We start from the raw sequence: 17,555 nt of genomic DNA, 5'->3' as shown, positions 1-17,555 counted from the left end.
AAATAAGGCAAGCTGGGGCGGAGGCCCAGGAGAGAACTACGGGGCAACAACAGTGAGGAAGGGAAAACTGGAAGAATGTGGTGGTCCAGAAATGAAGAGAAGAATCTTCCATGTGGAAGGTAACAGCTGGTTATGTTGAATGCTGCTGTGAGATGGATAAGATAAGAACAAATTGTATCCACTGTTTTGAGCAATATGGAAGTTCCTGGTCATACTGACAGTTGCAGATACGACATGTCATGCAGATGGGCCCAGAGTGGTTGGAGGGGAGATTGTAAAGGGGAAATGAGGACGGCTATTTAAACAATTATTTTAAGAGTTAATAGACCTTAGAAATAGATGGGTAGCTAATCAAAAGTTGGAAGAGAATATTGTTTTTTCCTATGTTCTTAAGATGGGATGTATTGGAGTGTTTATGCTCATGGGATTGATCAGGTAGGGAGAGAGAACATGGTCATACAGTAGAAAGGGGATATAACTGCAGGGATAAATTGCTGGATGCAAAAAAAAATATGTGGGATGAGAGCAATAGTGAAGAGTTTGAGTTGGAAAAGAGGAGCCTGAATTGGTGATAGGGGGACAAGGGGGTATTTGTAATTAATTGTAAGTAATTAATGAAGCAAGAGCACCAGCTGAAATGGAGATGGGAAAAGGGAATGCTGTAAATTTCAAGAAAAGGTAGCAACTATTGGAGTTATTTTAGAGAATGGGAAGTGAACAGGAATGCCCTAAACGTACATTAAACAAGGTGGATTTGATTTTTGCTTGGGAAGAGACTGATTAAATCTTAAGTTGTTTTTTTAATAGCCTGTAAAGGTAAAAACAATTATTACATATTAACATTTGTTCACAGTAGGAAATTAGTTTAATGATTATAATATATCTTTTAATATATTATACATGCAAATACATCTACAGGAAGAAAAATAAAGGTCTTATTTTAATAACTAATACTATTTTATAGATTTTTACTTTGCCAAGCATTTTAGGTGTTGCTCTGAGAAAGATAGAAGCTATTGGAGTGATAACTGTGTCATATTGCAAATGTTTACTCTAATTGTATTTTAATATGTTTGTGCTGCTTTTCCAATTTTTATGTAGATATATCTATAATTGGAAATGTACAGTCATGTTAAAAAGGCGCTCTTCCAAGGATATGTACCAATTATTTTTTCTACTATTTAAAATGTAAAAATGAAAGTATAAATTATTAATCTACCAGCTTTTAATATGATTAAATGTAATGAAGGAACCTAATTTTATTTTTTGAATAGTTTTAATTATTCTTAAATTTCATATCCTATGACAAATTTAAAACACAACCTTGCACCCTAGTCAAATAGCTCAGTTGGTTAGAGCAGCATCCCATTATGCTACGGTTGTAGGTTTGATCCCTGGTCAGGGCACTTAAAAGAAGCAACCAATGAATGCATAAATAAGAAAGCCCACTGCATGGGAGAACATATTTGCCACTGTTATCACCAATAAGGGTTTAATATTCAACATTTACAGGGAACTCACATAACAACAAAAGGAAGATAAACAACACAATCAAAAAAATGGGCAACGGACCTACATAGGTACTTTTCAAAAGAGGACTTTCAGAAAGCCAAGAGCCATATGAAAACATGCTCAAAGTCACTAATCATCCCAGCGATACAAATCAAAACGACAATGAGGTACCATCTCACACTGTCAGAATGGCTATCATCAACAGGTCAATAAAGGACAAGTGCTGGCGAGGATGCAGAGAAAAAGGAACCCTCATGCACTGCTGGTGGGAATGCAGACTGGTGCGGCCACTGTGGAGAACAGTATGGAGTTTCCTCAAAAAACTAAAAATGGAACTCCCATTTGACCCAGTGATCGCACCTCTAAGAATATATCCCAAGAAACCAGAAACACCAATCAGAAAGGATATATGTACCCTATGTTCATAGCAGCACAATTCACCATAGCTAAGATTGGAAACAGCCTAAGTGCCCATCAGCAGATGAGTGGATTAAAAAACACAATGGAATACTACGCAGCAGTAAAAAGGAGTTTTTACCATTTGCAACAGCATGGATGGAACTGGAGAGCATTATGCTAAGTGAAATAAGTCAGTCAGAGAAAGATAAATATCACATGATCTCACTCATTTATGGAATATAATGAACAACATAAACTGGTGAACAAAAACAGATCTAGAGACAGAGAAGCATCAATCAGACCATCAAACCTCAGAGGGAAGGTGGCGGGGGGGGGGTGGGGGTAAGAGGGAGAGATCAACCAAAGGACTTGTATACATGCATATAAGCCTAACCAATGGACACAGGTAAGATGGGGGTGAGGGCACGAGTGGAGGGTAAGGGGGAGATAAGGACACATGTAATACATTAATCAATAAAGAAATTAAAAAAATAAAAGTTGTACCAGTTAAAAACTAAATAAATAAGTGGAACAACAAATTGATCTCTCTCTCTCTCTCTCTCTCTCTCTCTCTCTCTCTCTCTCTTTCTCTCTCTCTCTCTCTCTCTCTCTCTCTCTCTCTCTCTCTCTTTCTCTCTCTCTCTCTCCCTTCCCACCCCCCTTCTCCCCCCTTCTCTAAAATCAATAAAAGCACAACCTTGTAATGGTAGAGCTCCCAAATGATTTACTTAAAATTTTCTTCAGAGGTTTATAAAATAAATTACTACATATTGTTCTTTAAACAGGATATTTGTTAAAGAGTAAAAATTATCTATCATCCCATCGCCAGAGAAAACAAGTTGTACTTCACTTATTTGAAGTGACATTGTGTGTATACATTTTGCCATCCATATTTTCTCACTTTTTAAAGCTTTTGAAACACTCTGTAAGCCATGACTTTAATGGCTGCTTTATGATCCAGACTATTATGGACATTTAAGGTTAAGTTTCCAGGTTTTGTTTTAATTGCTTTTTTATGTGTTATTATAAGCAGCATCATAGTTAACATCATTGGCATTTAATATTTAAATTGAATTTTGTTTTAGCATATTTACTGTAAAAACAATACATGCCAATTGTATAAAGCTTTAAAAATAGCAGACAAAGCCTGGCAGGCATTACTCAGTGGTTGAGCATGGATCTATGGACAAGGAGGTCGCTATTCGAATCCCAGTCAGGCACATGCACCAATGAGGGGGGCATCCAGAAGGCAGCTGATCAATTATTCTCTCTCATTATTGATATTTCTATCTCTCTTTCCCTCTCCCTTGCTCTCTGAAATCAATAAAAATATATTTTAAAAATATAACAGACCAAAAAATTATTATCCAGAGAACTACCCTTGGATGTATTCCAAATCTTTTTTCATTCAACAGCCATTTTTCAGTACCGGTTGCTCTGAGAAAGATGGAAGCTATTGGAGTGATAACTGTGTCATATTGCAAATGTTTTCTCTAATTGTATTTTAATATGTTTGTGCTGCTTTTCCAATTTTTAGGTAGATATATGTAATAGGAATAGCAGTCATGTTAAGAAGATGCTGCTTTTGATGTGACACCTGCTCTCCACAGTTAACAGTCTAGTGAATATTTAGTCATATGCCATGTCAGTCTCCAAAATGCAGAAATGCGTGTGCTTTTTAGAAAGGAACTGTGCCACTTAAAAGTTGCATTGTAATCTAATTTTCTCCAATAAGATAAGAACTCCCTTCCATGCTACTGAACTGTTTTTTAGGATCAGCTTTAATGGTTGCAGAAAAATTATCTGTGTGGATGAACCATATTTGATTTTACTAATCTATAAACAGTCAGACACTTTCTTTTCTAATTCCTGTTTGCTCTTAAAGTCCATAGAATACATGTTTTGCTTCTTTTTAATAGGATAATTAACATGACCTCCACAAGATTCTGTCTTTCTTCCTCATTCTTATAATATCTCTAAGCGGATCTCAAAGTAAGTTCCTTTGTAATATACCCAAGTGTTAGTTATTTGTATATTCAAGAGGAACATGAGTACACAGCTCAAGGTGGCTGTTTCCTCTCTAGCCATAGCATTGTGAACTTTTCTAAAAGATCAGTTAATGAAAAGTCTGCATGAAGATTAAAAATCATATTTTTCTCCTGCCTACTATGATTAAAGCTCTTCTAATCTGTTATCTGCTACCAGAAATAAAATCACTAGAAAGGCAAGTTTGATTGATTGGTTGATTGATTTTTTTATTTTATTTTTTTAGTGTAAGCTTGGTACTTACTCAACACTTGACAGAAGGCATTATCAGCTTTGCTGGGTACTGTGACAGGCATTTTTAATTAACTGATAAAATATCAGAGGTGCTTAGTAGAACAATTAGTGAGGTCAACAAAACCACTCCTTTTCTATCCCATCTTTCCATGCCTTTCTTTCAGCATAATACCACATCCCTCTAACACTTTGTAGAGAAATAAACAATCTCGCTGAGGAAGAGAAGTAGGACATGGCAGAGTGGAAATAGTGCCAGAGGAAAAAGATGTGACAGGGCCACATGAGCACCCAATTCCCCCATCTTTGGTGGCCTTGCCTAGAGTCCAAAGGAGCTTACTACATTGTCCACAAGCTAAGCTAAGCTTTTCAGTCCTGATATCATGGAATTCATATATAGGGCACTCAACCTACTGATCAAAGAACCTGGATTCTGGCTTCAATGATTATGAAGTAGCTAAGTATATCTTCTTTGCAAAAAACCTTGATTTTGATAAGTCCATTTGGTTTTTAAAATCAACTTCTGAAGTGGAAAATTGGACTTCCACATTTATATTCAGAATATTTATTTACTAGTTTTTATTAACTCATGGAATAGCCTGAGAGTTGTCCCAAAACCAAAATAAATGAGTCACTTCATTGCCCATTTTGGACTCCTCCTTCCTGTGTGCTCCCTCACTTGAAACTAATGTCTGAAATTCCTAACAGATTTCTGAACCTAACAGTATCTTCGATGTGCTCAAATATTTCCTAGCTCAACCAAGTTAAGCATGTTCTAATCTTTTAGGGCCTGCTAGCTCCAGCTAGCTGGATAAACTAATTTGTTATTGTTATAGTAGGTGTTAAAAGTAAATGTGTTCAGGGAATAAAAATCAATAGGAGTCTTTTATTACATAATATACATAATTTCCAGTAACTATAGCAGGCCAGGATCAGAGGAGAGATGAGACTATTGATCAAGTGGGGATCAAACTAATATTTCTATGCTTTAGGCTGTTGACAATTCTCATAGCTACAATGAATCAAACAGATAGTCTATTAAAATTGCAGTAAGTCAAACCCAGAGCTTCATGGCTTGTTTCTAGTAATTAGACTAGCAAGAGTTCTTGATGCTGTGTCTATTAATGATCAGGCTGTTGACCTAAAATAGTTCTTCTAGTCTACGGCCATACCACCCTGAACTTGCCCGATCTCGTCTAAAATAGTTCTTCTAGGTAGTCCTAACATCACCCTTGATAAGCACCCATCACTAATTCTCTTCATAACGGCTCTTCATTTTATACACAGTCTTTCCAGCTTTCTTCATTCATTTTAGTACTATGAGTCAGCAAATAGTCATTGGAAGACTTGAGGAAGATATAATTCTCCCTTGATCATTTGAGAGTGGGTGAAAAAGTCATAATTCACTGGAGGAATCAGGGTGATGTTTATACGTACTACAAAGACAGTGACCATTTGGGAAAACAAGATCCCAGATACACAACCAGGACACCCTCTTCCTCAGTGAAATCCACAGTGAAAATGCTTCCCTACCTTTCAGAAGAGTAAGCCATTTGGATGAAGGAATTTAATTGTGCTATGTGGAAACAACAGCTAGAAAAATCACAAAGTGGTCCTAGAGGTGGGAGGTAAGTATGCATGTAAGATTTTACAAAACATAACAATGATATAATTCCATGTTTTTCTGAAGTGTCTTTTTCTTAGTTTGATATACTAGGGGCTTCCTAAGTCAATACATACAAATAGACCTCATTTTTAATGAATAATATCTCATAGTATAGACATGCCATAATTGACACACCCATTCTCCCATTGGTAGATATGCAAGCATTTCCAGTGTTTTACATTGCAAGAAAAAAATGAGATTAACATCCTTACACTAAATGCAGAGAAATGATCTGAAGAAAAAAAAAAGTGTTAGATGTAAAATTTTAATGCATTACTTCCATCAGCATTATAAGAACATCCACTTTCCCCTTAGTCTTATCAGTACCTAGAACCATCAATCATAAAATTAATGCCAATATGATATCTTAAAAATATTCAATTATTGACTTAAATTGCACTTTTTTTGGTTTCTGAATGAAAACAGAATGGCAGCAATGGACACTGGAAAACAATGAAAATGCTCATATGAAATTGTACAGTTAATTTTAATATTATATTCAGTTAACCTTGGAGAACACAGGGATTAGATGTGCCAACCACCCATGCAGTTGTAAATCTGCATAAACCTTAAGCCAGCCCTTCACATACATGTGTTCTCAATGGCCAGTCAACCCTTGAAGAATGTGGGTGTGAATCCTGCAGGGCGATTGAAAAATATCTGCAGGTGAGAGGACCCATGCAGTTTATACGCACTGTGTTCAGCATCACCTGTGCTTACCTCTTGCCCATATTAATTGTATTTATCTGTTCATTTATTTATTGGAGAAGGGGCATTTTCTAATGCGTTGTTTTACCCAGCACTGTTCCTTCTCCCTCTGTCCTATTTTACTGTGTCAGACCTTGACTCAGAAATCTAAGAATAATGTGTAAGTAATGTCAAAATGACTGAGTAGTGCAGTACCTGAGGAGTGCAGAGTCCTGCATGAGCGCTAGTTTATAGACTTCAACACCCACATTTTGGTTGCTCAGTGAGGCTATTAGATTTCATTCTCGAGTTCTTTCTAGAGAATTGAGATCGCCATTTGCTATGTATCCATGAATGCCCTTTTTGTTTTCACTTGTAGATAACCACACACGATCTTACCGTTCTACAGTTTTTGTTTTGTTTTTCCTTTCACTGACTGCCAAGTTTTGCTCATAAAGCTTATCTTTCCATTGCACGGATATTAAAATAATAAATGTTCTGCAAAGATGGCCTAACAAGAAGCTAATGATGACAGTTCCCAAAAGCCCTTCTTCCTCCCCCTTCACTTTTGTCACACTGGCGATAAAGTATGAAAAGAGGAACACAAACAGCTCCGTAATATGTGGCGTGTTAAGCGTTTATCCTTGTCCAGTTCGTACATGGCAAGTGGACAATACACCTATCCCTGAAGACAATATGGAAGGAATTGGGTCTTTTGATCCTTTTTATAATAAGGGTAGAATAAATATCATAGGATCAAATTTATTGTGTGCATGCACTATTGAAAATCCATTGCTGAAGCAAACATGGACAGGGAGATGGACAATGAAAGGTGGGCTTCATGGGGCTTTCTGTGTATATGTGCTACGTCCGAGGGTTGGGGGAATGGGGAGTGATTTACAGGACAGAACAGAACACAAAGGAAAGAAAATGCATCTGTGACTGTTACAAGACCGGAACTGGAGTCCCCAGTATAATATTTACTGGCTATTTTACCTTAAGCAATCAATCATTTTTACTTCTGAACATTAGTTTCTCATTGATTAAATCGAAGTAATTCTCACCTTGCTAGGTGTTTATGAAAACATTTGTGAAATGGAAATTAGCATATTTATTCATAAATACCAATGTATTTCTCTATGGTTTATTCTCGAAAGAGGGTTTTCTACCTGCATTGTACTTTAAAAGGTCAGAGGAGAAGGAAAGAATGCTTGCTTGCCTGTTACCAGGTCCCAACCTCTGATTCTTGCCAATCTTTCAACTAAATAAAACTTAACTAATTAGTATTATGGTTTCTCTCTTTTTTAAAATTTTTTATTGATTAAGGTATTACAAATGTGTCTTTATCCCTCCATTTTCCCTTCATTCCATCCCCACCCCCCATCTTGCTCTCACCCTCACCCTCACACCCTGTTGTCTGCATCCATTGCTTATGGTTATATGCATGCATACAAATCCTTTGGTTGATCTCTCTCCCTTACTCTCACCCTCCCCTACCTTCCCTCTGAGGTTTGAGCATCTGATCAATGCTTCTCTGTCTCTAGATCTGTTTTTGTTCATCAGTTTATGTTGTTCATTATAGTCCACAAATGAGTGAGATTGTGTGATATTTATCTTTCTCTGACTGACTTATTTCACTTAGCATAATGCTCTCCAGCTCTATCCATGCTGTAGCAAATGGTAGGAGTTCCTTCCTTTTTACTGCGGCATAGTATTCCATTGCATAGATGTGCCAAGGTTTTTTAATCCACTCATCTGCTGATGGGCACTTAGGCTGATTCCAAATCTTAGCTATTGTAAAGTTTCTCTCTTTTCAAAATTATCTTTATTGTTGAAAGTATTACAGATGTCTCTCCCCTTCCCACCCACCTCCATGCCACTCTCTCCCCATCCCCAGGCCTTCACTGAACTATTGTCTGTGTCCATAGGTTATACATATATGCATATAAGTTATTTGGTTAATTTCTTCCTGCTCCCCCCTTCCCTCTGAAATACATCAGTCTGTTCTATGCTTCTATGTCTCTGGGTCTATTTTGTTCATCAGTTTATTTTGTTCATTGGATTCCACATATAAGTGAGATCATGTGATACTTGTTTTTCTCTGACTGATTTATTTCACTTAGCATAATACTTTCCAGGTCCCCCCATGCTGTTTCAAAGGGTAAGAGATCCTTCTTTTTTACAGCTGCATAGTTATTCCATTGTGTAAATGTCCTCAGCCTTTTTATCCATTCATCTGCTGATGGGCACTTGGGCTGTTTCCAGATTTTACCTATTGTTAATAATGGTGCTATGAACATAGGGGTGCTTATATCCTTTCTGATTGCTGTTTTAAGCTTCTTAGGATATATTCCTAGAAGTGGGATCACTGGGTCAAATGGCAGTTCCACTTTTTCTTTTCCTTTTTTTTTTGAGGAAATTCCACGATGTTTTCCAAGTGGTTGTACCAGTCTGCATTCCCACCAACCGTGCACTAGGGTTCCTTTTATTCCGCATCCTCACCAGTATTTGTTGTTTGTTGATTTGTCGATGGTAGCCATTCTGGCAGGTATGAGGTGGTACCTCCTTGTCATTTTTAATTTGCATCTCTCTGATGATTAGTGACTTTGAGCATTTTTTCATATGCCTCTTGGCCTTCTGTATGTCCACTTTGGAGAAGTGTCTCTTCAGACCTTCTGCCCATTTTTAAATTGGATTGTTTGTCTTCATTTTGTTGAGTTGTATGAGTACTTTATATATTTTGAAAATTAACCTCTTATCAGATGTATCATTGGCAAATATGTTCTCCCATACAAAGTTCTCCCTTTTCATTTTGATGACAGTTTCCTTTAATATGCAGGAGCTTTTTATTTTAATACTAGAGTCCCAGCACACAAAATCGTGTGTGGGTAGGGTGCCTAGGCCTAGCCTGTGATCAGGCCCATCTTCCACCCACTTGCCAGCCCCGGGTCCCGACCCGACTCCACCGCGAGACACCAGGTTCCCCTTGCTGGCCTTCATCCCACCCTGTTGCCTCTGCCAGCCAGCCGGTTCCCTCACTGGCCCCGAGTCCCGGACGGCCACCACTGCCAGCAACCCAGTTCCCCTTGCCAGCCCCCCACCTCATAGCGACCGGTTGAGCAGTCATTCCGGTCATTACCTTATGGTTGCTGGCCTTTTATTATATAGGACAGTCCCATTTATTTATTTTTTCCTTTGTTTCTCTTGCCCTAGGCCTTATATCTGAGAAAATTCTGCTATGTGGAATGTCTGATATTTTGCTGCCTATGTTTTCTCCTAGGATTTTTATTGTTTCATGTCTTACATTTAAGTCTTTTATCCATCTTGAATTTATTCTTGTGTATGGTATAAGTTAGTGGTCTAGTTTCATTTTTTCTTTTTACATGTAGCTGTCCAATTTTCCCAACACCATTTATTGAAGAGACTGTCTTTACTCCACTGTATGCTCTTGCCTCCAGTGTCAAATATTAATTGTGCATTAATTGATTTCTTTGGTCTCTTCATGTAGTATTAGCCCATTAATCTTTATCAATACCTTCATCATTGCATGAGCAGTTTTTAACACTCCTTCCTCTCATTTATTTGAACAAATCCGAACTCTGATCAATCTCTGTATTTATAACCTACTGTTTATGAAAAATTGAGAAGAAAAATTTATTTGATACTTCTTACCAATTCTAAGGAAAAATATTGTTTTATATTTCATTAGAAGCAACACAAGATTTTTCTATAAATCTCCATTATATAGGGAAATCTCCATTGTGCAAGATTTTTCTGTAAATCTATTTTTCTGTGTTTCACATTCTCAAGATGCCCACTGAGAAGATACTAAAATTATAAGTGCTTTATACCTTTACATGATTTGAGTGCTAAAGGCATGGTCACCCAATGTCCATTTTTCATCAGTCAGGCAGCAATGGATACATGGAAAACAATGCAAATGTTCATATTAAATTGTAAATATTTTCTATGGGAAATTGTATTTTCTCATGTTTATTCAGAATTGAGTGTCCTAAAGCACCAACAGGTCCTTAGGCTCCATGCTGTTTGTCTTGTTGATAATTTATTATGCGCTAAGTAAGGGTTGTTGCTCTCAGACTGTGAACTTAAGGACAAGGGCTCTTATTTCTGCATCTATAGCATCTAGTATAAACCATGTAAAAATAAAATTCAACCAAGAAGGGTGCATACAAAGGGAGCAATTAATTCTATTCACCATGGTTGGGTATGCATGGAGTAAAGAATATACGCCTAAGGAAGTTGAATAAGAACAGAATTTTAAACAAGTTGTAGGGAATTTCAGGAGAACATAGGCATTCCAAGTTGGAAACAAAAAGATGCATTATATGCAAATGCACAGGGAAGTAAATATTACTAGCTTTATGAAAGTTTAAGTGTTGACAGCAAGGCTAAATTACCAAGAGATGAGCCTGGAGAGTGCGGGAAAACCAGATGAAAGACCTTCTATGCCTTGTGAAGAAGTTTGACCAGGGTCCTGGAAGTAATGAGAAATCAAAGAAGGATTAGAAACATCAGAAAGATCCTGTACTTGAATTTTAGATGATTTGGGGGGGGGGGGGCATATTCTCTTGCAAGTGGATTAAATGGTAGGAGAATCTAGAGCCCAAAATAAATAATCCATGGCAACCCACCGAAGTCAGCCTACAGAACTACAGGACAGAATGGGGTTCAATCATGGAGTGGGGAGAGGCAAGCCAGAACACCCAGCACAGCTCCTGCTTTAAAAGAGTTCAGGCCACGGGGGATTAGTACACATTTGGAAATGTACTTCTTGTGTACAAGAAAAGAACTTTGTCTAGAAAGAGAGATTAAGAAATGATTGAGACCATAGAAGTAACAGACAACTAGGGAGTAGACAGAGTGACAAGAGGAGAGTCCTGGGAAACACCAGCATTTGAGAAGCCAACAGAAGCAGAACAGTGAGTTTAAAATGTTGGTAACTGGTAGCAATGTTAATATTGGGTGCCCAAGCTTGAGTGCTCACTGTCAGGTGGTAGGAGTTAAAACCCAGGTGGTGTCACCTCCCTAGCTGGCTTCAGGGCTTTAGAAATTAAGAGGGAACATATATGTTTTATGACTCTGCAGGCTGAGCATCTTCAATTCCTTTTATCACTGTGCCTAATATGTTCCTTAGGGCCCAGTACTGGGGGAGTTGAGGCTCTAGGCCAGCCGTGGGCAAACTATGGCCCGCGTTTGAAATGAATAAAACTAAAAAAAAAAAGACCGTACCCTTTTATGTAATGATGTTTACTTTGAATTTATATTAGTTCACACAAACACTCCATCCATGCTTTTGTTCCGGCCCTCCGGTCCAGTTTAAGAACCCATTGTGGCCCTCGAGTCAAAAAGTTTGCACACCCCTGCTCTAGGCACAGTAGGAGTTTGGAATTGGGGCTCTGCTGGATGCTGGGGAAGCACAGTCTGTGAACCTGGGAGGGAGAAGCCACCAAAGGACATTTGAAACACTAAGTGGATGCCTGATTCAGCTCATTTTTACCTCTGCTGATAGCTAAATGCCAAAACTAATTATTTAAAATATTTCTAATTCACTATTCATAGTGGAATGTGTACTCATGAAGCTGACTTTCTAAGGGGGTTGATTGATCCCCTTACCCTTAAACTGTCAACTTTACATCATGGGAGACCATGGCACCTCTCTTTTTATTATTTAATAAAGATATTTGAGTCAATGGAATATGGTTTAGAAATATTTATATCATATCATCCTACTTGTGAAAATTAGTAGGAATAACACACTTGGAGGCTTGGTGATTCTATGTAATAAGACTTTGAGGTTAAGAACCGAGAGCTGTCTTTAGGTTAAGTGGTCTTCAAATAGACAAAATTTCTAGACACTAAGTGATAACACTTTCTTGGTAGAGCTGCCACTTTGAGAATACTGAAAACTGGGATGTGAAGCTATTTTTCTCCAAAATAAGTGTCCATTTTATGTAAAATACAGTTAAGCTTGCATCCTATTTTTAAAATGCTGCCTCATATTGGATTCATTTTGGAGTGTAGAAAAATTATCAGGAAGAAATGGTCTGCAGACCACACATGGCCCATCTTTCTAACCACAGGTCTAAGTTTCAGTTTATTCAAAGTGAAGCCTTAGACCAATCCAGCTTTTCTGAATCTTTTCCAGGTAAACCTTGGTCAGTTGAGACTTGAGAAGGGTCTGCTCAAACTCCTCCCTACTCCCCAAACCTACCCAGGCAGAGGTCTGTAGGAGGAACTACCCCGGCAGGCAAGAGAACAGGGCAAATAGTACCTGTACTTTTACTTCACTCTTTCAAGAAAACTTGGTTTTCTATTCTGAATGGCAATTTTCTACTTGATTCCTTTTCCAGAACATGTTGCAACATTTGAAAAGGAGGCCCAGATAGGGCTGCTTGTTATTCCTAGAGTTGAGATCTGCTAGATAAAGTTTACACTGACTGGAATGGAATTAAATAATTCTTGCTAAATTTTGCTGCTGAATCAATATGTGACCTTGGGCAAATCTTTCGACAGATGGGGGAACTAAGATCACAGATAAAGTAAGAAGAAGCTAACCTTGTAGGATTTTCTTCAGAAGGAAAAATATGCATATCAAAACACGCTGGAAAGTTAATATTTCTACTTAATTACTTCTTCTTTACATGGGTATTGAATTTCACATTGACACAAATACGTGGAGAGATTAATTTTTTATTTTAAAATATTAAAAGTGTGTTTATTAAAAATGAGATCTATTGGGTAAAGCTGTTCATCTTTAAGAATAGCCTAAAACATTTATCCTCCTGAATTAGGCTTTGTGCTCTAATGCTTGCTCACTACGTTTGGGTAGACTTTAGATCACAAGGTTAGCAGGTTCTTACTTTGGTAACATTAGGGCTCCAAGTTTCTGCTTCCCAGGATCCCCACTTCCTTTAATACTAATTACAATTTTGGTACTAATGAGGATGCTGGGAAAAGTTCAGGCTTCTCCAGTTATTCCCAAGGAGCCTCAAGTACTATATATTGTCCCTGTGGTCACCTGTAACCTCTCACCCAATACCATGGCTCCTACTTAGATCTTCCCATCACCTCCGCACTCCTTATCACTATTTCCCTAGGAATCTGTCTTCTCCAAGCCAAGGGTGAACTGCACCCTCTCTTTATCCCTCAAGAAGAACACTGGGCTGACACTGGTTTGTAGGCATAATTATTCCTTTGGAAAAAGTGCATTAATTCTCTTATCTGCACCAATAAAAGACAAAGATGCTAATTGACAGTGCATTCGCTACGCCCCCAAGCCACGCCCACCAGCCAATCAGAGCAACTATATGCAAATTAACCCAACCAAGATGGCGGCCTACAGCCTCAGAGCTGGAGCAAGCAGGAGGCTTGGTTGCCCGGGAGATGGAGGAAGCCAAGCTTCCCGCCTGCCCTGAGCCGGCTGTGGCCTCCACTCATGGCAACAAAGTTGAATTATAGAAGCTAAATAAATCCCAGATACCTGCTTCCAGCCAGCCTCCACTGGGAGCTTGGGTGGCTGGGGGCCATGGCCAACCTGCAAACAGCCATCAGCCCCTCACCCTGGCTGGCCAGGCACTCCTATTTAATAAAAGGGTAATATGCAAATTGACCCTAACAGCAGAACAACTGGGAATCACTGGTCACTATGACACACACTGACCACCAGGGGGCAGATGTTCAATGCAGGAGCTGCCCCCTGGTGGTCAGTGCACTCCCACAGGGGGAGCTCTGCTCAGCCACAAGCCAGGCTGACGGCTGCCAGTATAGCGGTGGTGGTGGAAGGCTCTCCCACCTCCTCAGCAGCACTAAGGATGTCCAACTGCAGCTTAGGCCTGCTCCCTGCTGGCAAGTGGACATCCCCTGAGGGCTCCTGGGCTGCCAGGGGGATGTCTGACTGCCAGCTCAGGCCCAATCCCCCAGGGAGCAGGCCTAAGCCAGCAAGTGGTCATCCCCCAAGGGGTCCCAGACTGCGAGAGTGCACGGGCCGGGCTGAGGAACCCCCCCAAGTGCACAAATTTTTGTGCACTGGGCCTCTAGTTCTATATAATAAAAGAGAAACATGTAAATTGACTGTCCCTCCACTATGCTCACCAGCCAATCAGGAGTATGTATGCAAATTAACCCAACAAAGATGGCAGGTTAATTTGCATACACAGGTGCCAGGTGAAGAGCAGAGCGGGAGAGCCAGTGGAGAGTGGAGCAGCTTGGGGAAATTGGCTCCCCAAGCTGCCTGACGGAGAGCAGAGAGGGAGAGCTGGTGGCTTGGAGGACTTGACAGAGTGGGAGGCTATGGGACGGAAACAGAGCAGGAAGGGAAAATGAAGATCACAGGGAGCATCAGGAATTTTGGGAATAGTAGTTTTGGTGGCAGCCCCAGGACTGGAAGCGGAATCCCCGAGTGCAGGGAGCACCAGGAATGCTGGGACTCATAGTTCTGGTGGCAGATGGGTCTCCTAGACACTAGAGCAACGTGAGCCTGGAGCAAGTTACTATTGTGGTGGGGGGTGGAGGGAAAGCAAAGGTGAGAGATATAAGTAAAATCAGAGTGTCTATGAAAAATTAAAGGATTGATACCCTAAAACTTCCAGGAAATCTCCACCAATGAAGCAAAGAAGAATAAAAATGCTTCTATTATTCTGTGAGCAACAAACCAAATTGAGTTGGGTTCTCAGACAATTCGCTCATATGATTGCAAAGACAGACAGAAACTCCCAGATTGGAGAGGGCTCCCCTGAGGGCTCCCAGATTGGAGAGGGTACAGATTGAGCTGAGGGACCCCCACACCCCACAGAGCATGAATGTCGTGCACCGGGCCTGTAGTCACAATATAAAACAACAGAAACTTAAATGCATAATAGACTCATTGCCTCTCAAGTTTTCAGACTTTTTCTTTCCCAACTCCCACTAAGCCCCAAATTCATTCAAATGACAGCTTTTGCAGGTTTCGCACAATAGAGACATTGAGACTAGTAGGTATTATTTATGCTCATAAAACAAAACAAAACAAAACAAAAACACAAAACACAACTCTCTGGTCCAGACAGGGCTTGTCTTTTCACTATGAAAAGTGTTTTCACTAATATGAAATTAGCCTGCCACCCGCATGGCAGAAATAACTGGTTTCAAAAATAGTAAGCATACTCTACCCACCCACTCACACATTTTCTTTATCGTTTGGTAATTCTTCTTCTAGCTTATAGACTTTTTTTGTTTGTTTTAGTTAGAACCAAGTCAAAGAACAGCCCTCTGGATAATCATTCTGTCTTCAATGCTTTGGGAGATTTTGGTGGTACTTAACATCATGAAGTCAAGAATATGTATCTATTTCATCAAAGGTGATGCCTCATGGAAGATTTGGGTTCTGTCCCTGGGTATTCAGCTTGAGGTATGACATTCACCTGCACTTTCTGGGCATGTAAACAGATCTGAATTTTCTGGATAGTCATTTGTAAAATTTATAAGAAATCTTTTTAAATGCTCATACATTTCCACCTACTTATTGTAATTCTGGGAATTTATTCTGAGTTTAATGGTCTGAGACACACCAAACTATATATAAGTATATTTACTACAGCATACTACCATTAATTCCAGTTTTTATACTGGAATTTCAATAAATAATAGAGGGTTGGGTAAATTAATTTGGCATCACATGTTAGTTAAGGGTTTTTTGTTTTTTTGTTTGTTTTTACTAAAAATGATTAAAAGTAAACCTGGCAGTAAAATAATGCCCAGGGTGGTACCAATTATCTTGAATTGAGAAATAGCTGAAAAGAAATAATCCAAAGCTTTAGACATAGTTGTTTTTGGAGAAAGGTTGCCCTTCTCCATCACTCACCTGCCCAGGTACTTTATGGACTTCCTCAAGTCCCTGGGCTCTTATTTTCTTTTTCTTTGAGCTTTATTTACAGTAGCCACTTCTTGAAATAGCATTGTCCTTTATGTGCCACTTATTTTAATCCTTTTTAAATTTTTAAAAATGTTTTCTAAATTTTCTGCAACAAACCTATGTTACTTAGAGCAATTTTAATGATATATTAAGATGCCATTGTTACAGGACTTCTTAAAAGACTTCACTTTTATCAGCAAAATTAGGTCTGGAAAAAACTTATTTCCATATTTTGCAGATCAGAAAACTGGAATGTAAGGTGTTAACTCAAATGCTAAGGAGGTCTGTGATACAGACTTATGGCCACCTAATATGACCCAGCTAAGTAGCGGCCAAGATAGATCTGGGCCCCAAGAAACTCTCCCTTATTCCATAACTCCCTTGAGCAGGTTCTGAGTATCTGGGAGGTTGAACTAGATCCCATGTCTCTTCCCCTGGTTGATATCTACCTGTCATTTCTGTGGAAGTTAGAGGGTTTGGTCATAGCAGAAACCATTTTTGAAGGTTTTAAGAGTGACAGTGAGCATGAGTTTCACCAACTTTACCCTGTGATTGTACTAATATGCAGGCTAGTCCCCTTACTTGTTACTCCTATTCCTTAGCTGGCAGGAAATATTGGATGTGGGCATAGGTCAGGCCCTACCAGCAAACACCTGGCTCATTCAGAACTGTACAAATGGGAGCACAGAAGATAGTGCATTCCCCCAGAGGTGGGAGCAGCTGACTCACTAGCAAAACTAAACTTGAAGGGACAAGGAAAAGGAGAAGTTCCCCAAATGTGGGGAGTCACATAAAAGCTGCTGCCATGTTAGGAGAGTGACCTGCACTTGAAGAGCACAACCAGACCAAGATGACCCTAAAGGGAGGGAGCTGGAAGAATAAACACCTGATTTTAGTCTTCCTTCCCTCAAATCTCCACCCCAACTGGAAGCCAGAGGGAAGAGAGGCCCTGTAGATAGAACCCATCCAGGTGAGCTTCCCATGGCAGAAAGCAGGATGGATACTGATTCTGGAGGAGTGGTCAGGAGAGATCAGCAAAAGCAATGTCAGGGTATTGGCTACTTATAAATAACAATAATAATAATAATAATAATAATAATAATA

At 39.3% G+C, this 17,555-nt stretch overlaps 1 protein-coding gene across 1 annotated transcript; it reads left to right on the top strand.

Moving 5' to 3' along the window:
* Positions 1-91: 91 nt before the first annotated feature.
* On the top strand, positions 92-7,483 carry HHLA2 (HHLA2 member of B7 family; the record flags this gene model as incomplete). Its single annotated transcript, XM_081087979.1, has 4 exons — positions 92-119; positions 3,855-3,903; positions 5,729-5,753; positions 7,130-7,483. 4 exons carry the CDS (start codon positions 92-94, stop codon positions 7,481-7,483), a joined length of 456 nt encoding a protein of 151 aa, XP_080944105.1.
* Positions 7,484-17,555: the final 10,072 nt, after the last annotated feature.

This window comes from Myotis nattereri, assembly GCF_964212035.1.
Source record: "Myotis nattereri genome assembly, chromosome: 3".
Classification (NCBI taxonomy): Eukaryota; Metazoa; Chordata; class Mammalia; order Chiroptera; family Vespertilionidae; genus Myotis; species Myotis nattereri.
This window is presented reverse-complemented; position numbering and strand designations above follow the sequence as displayed.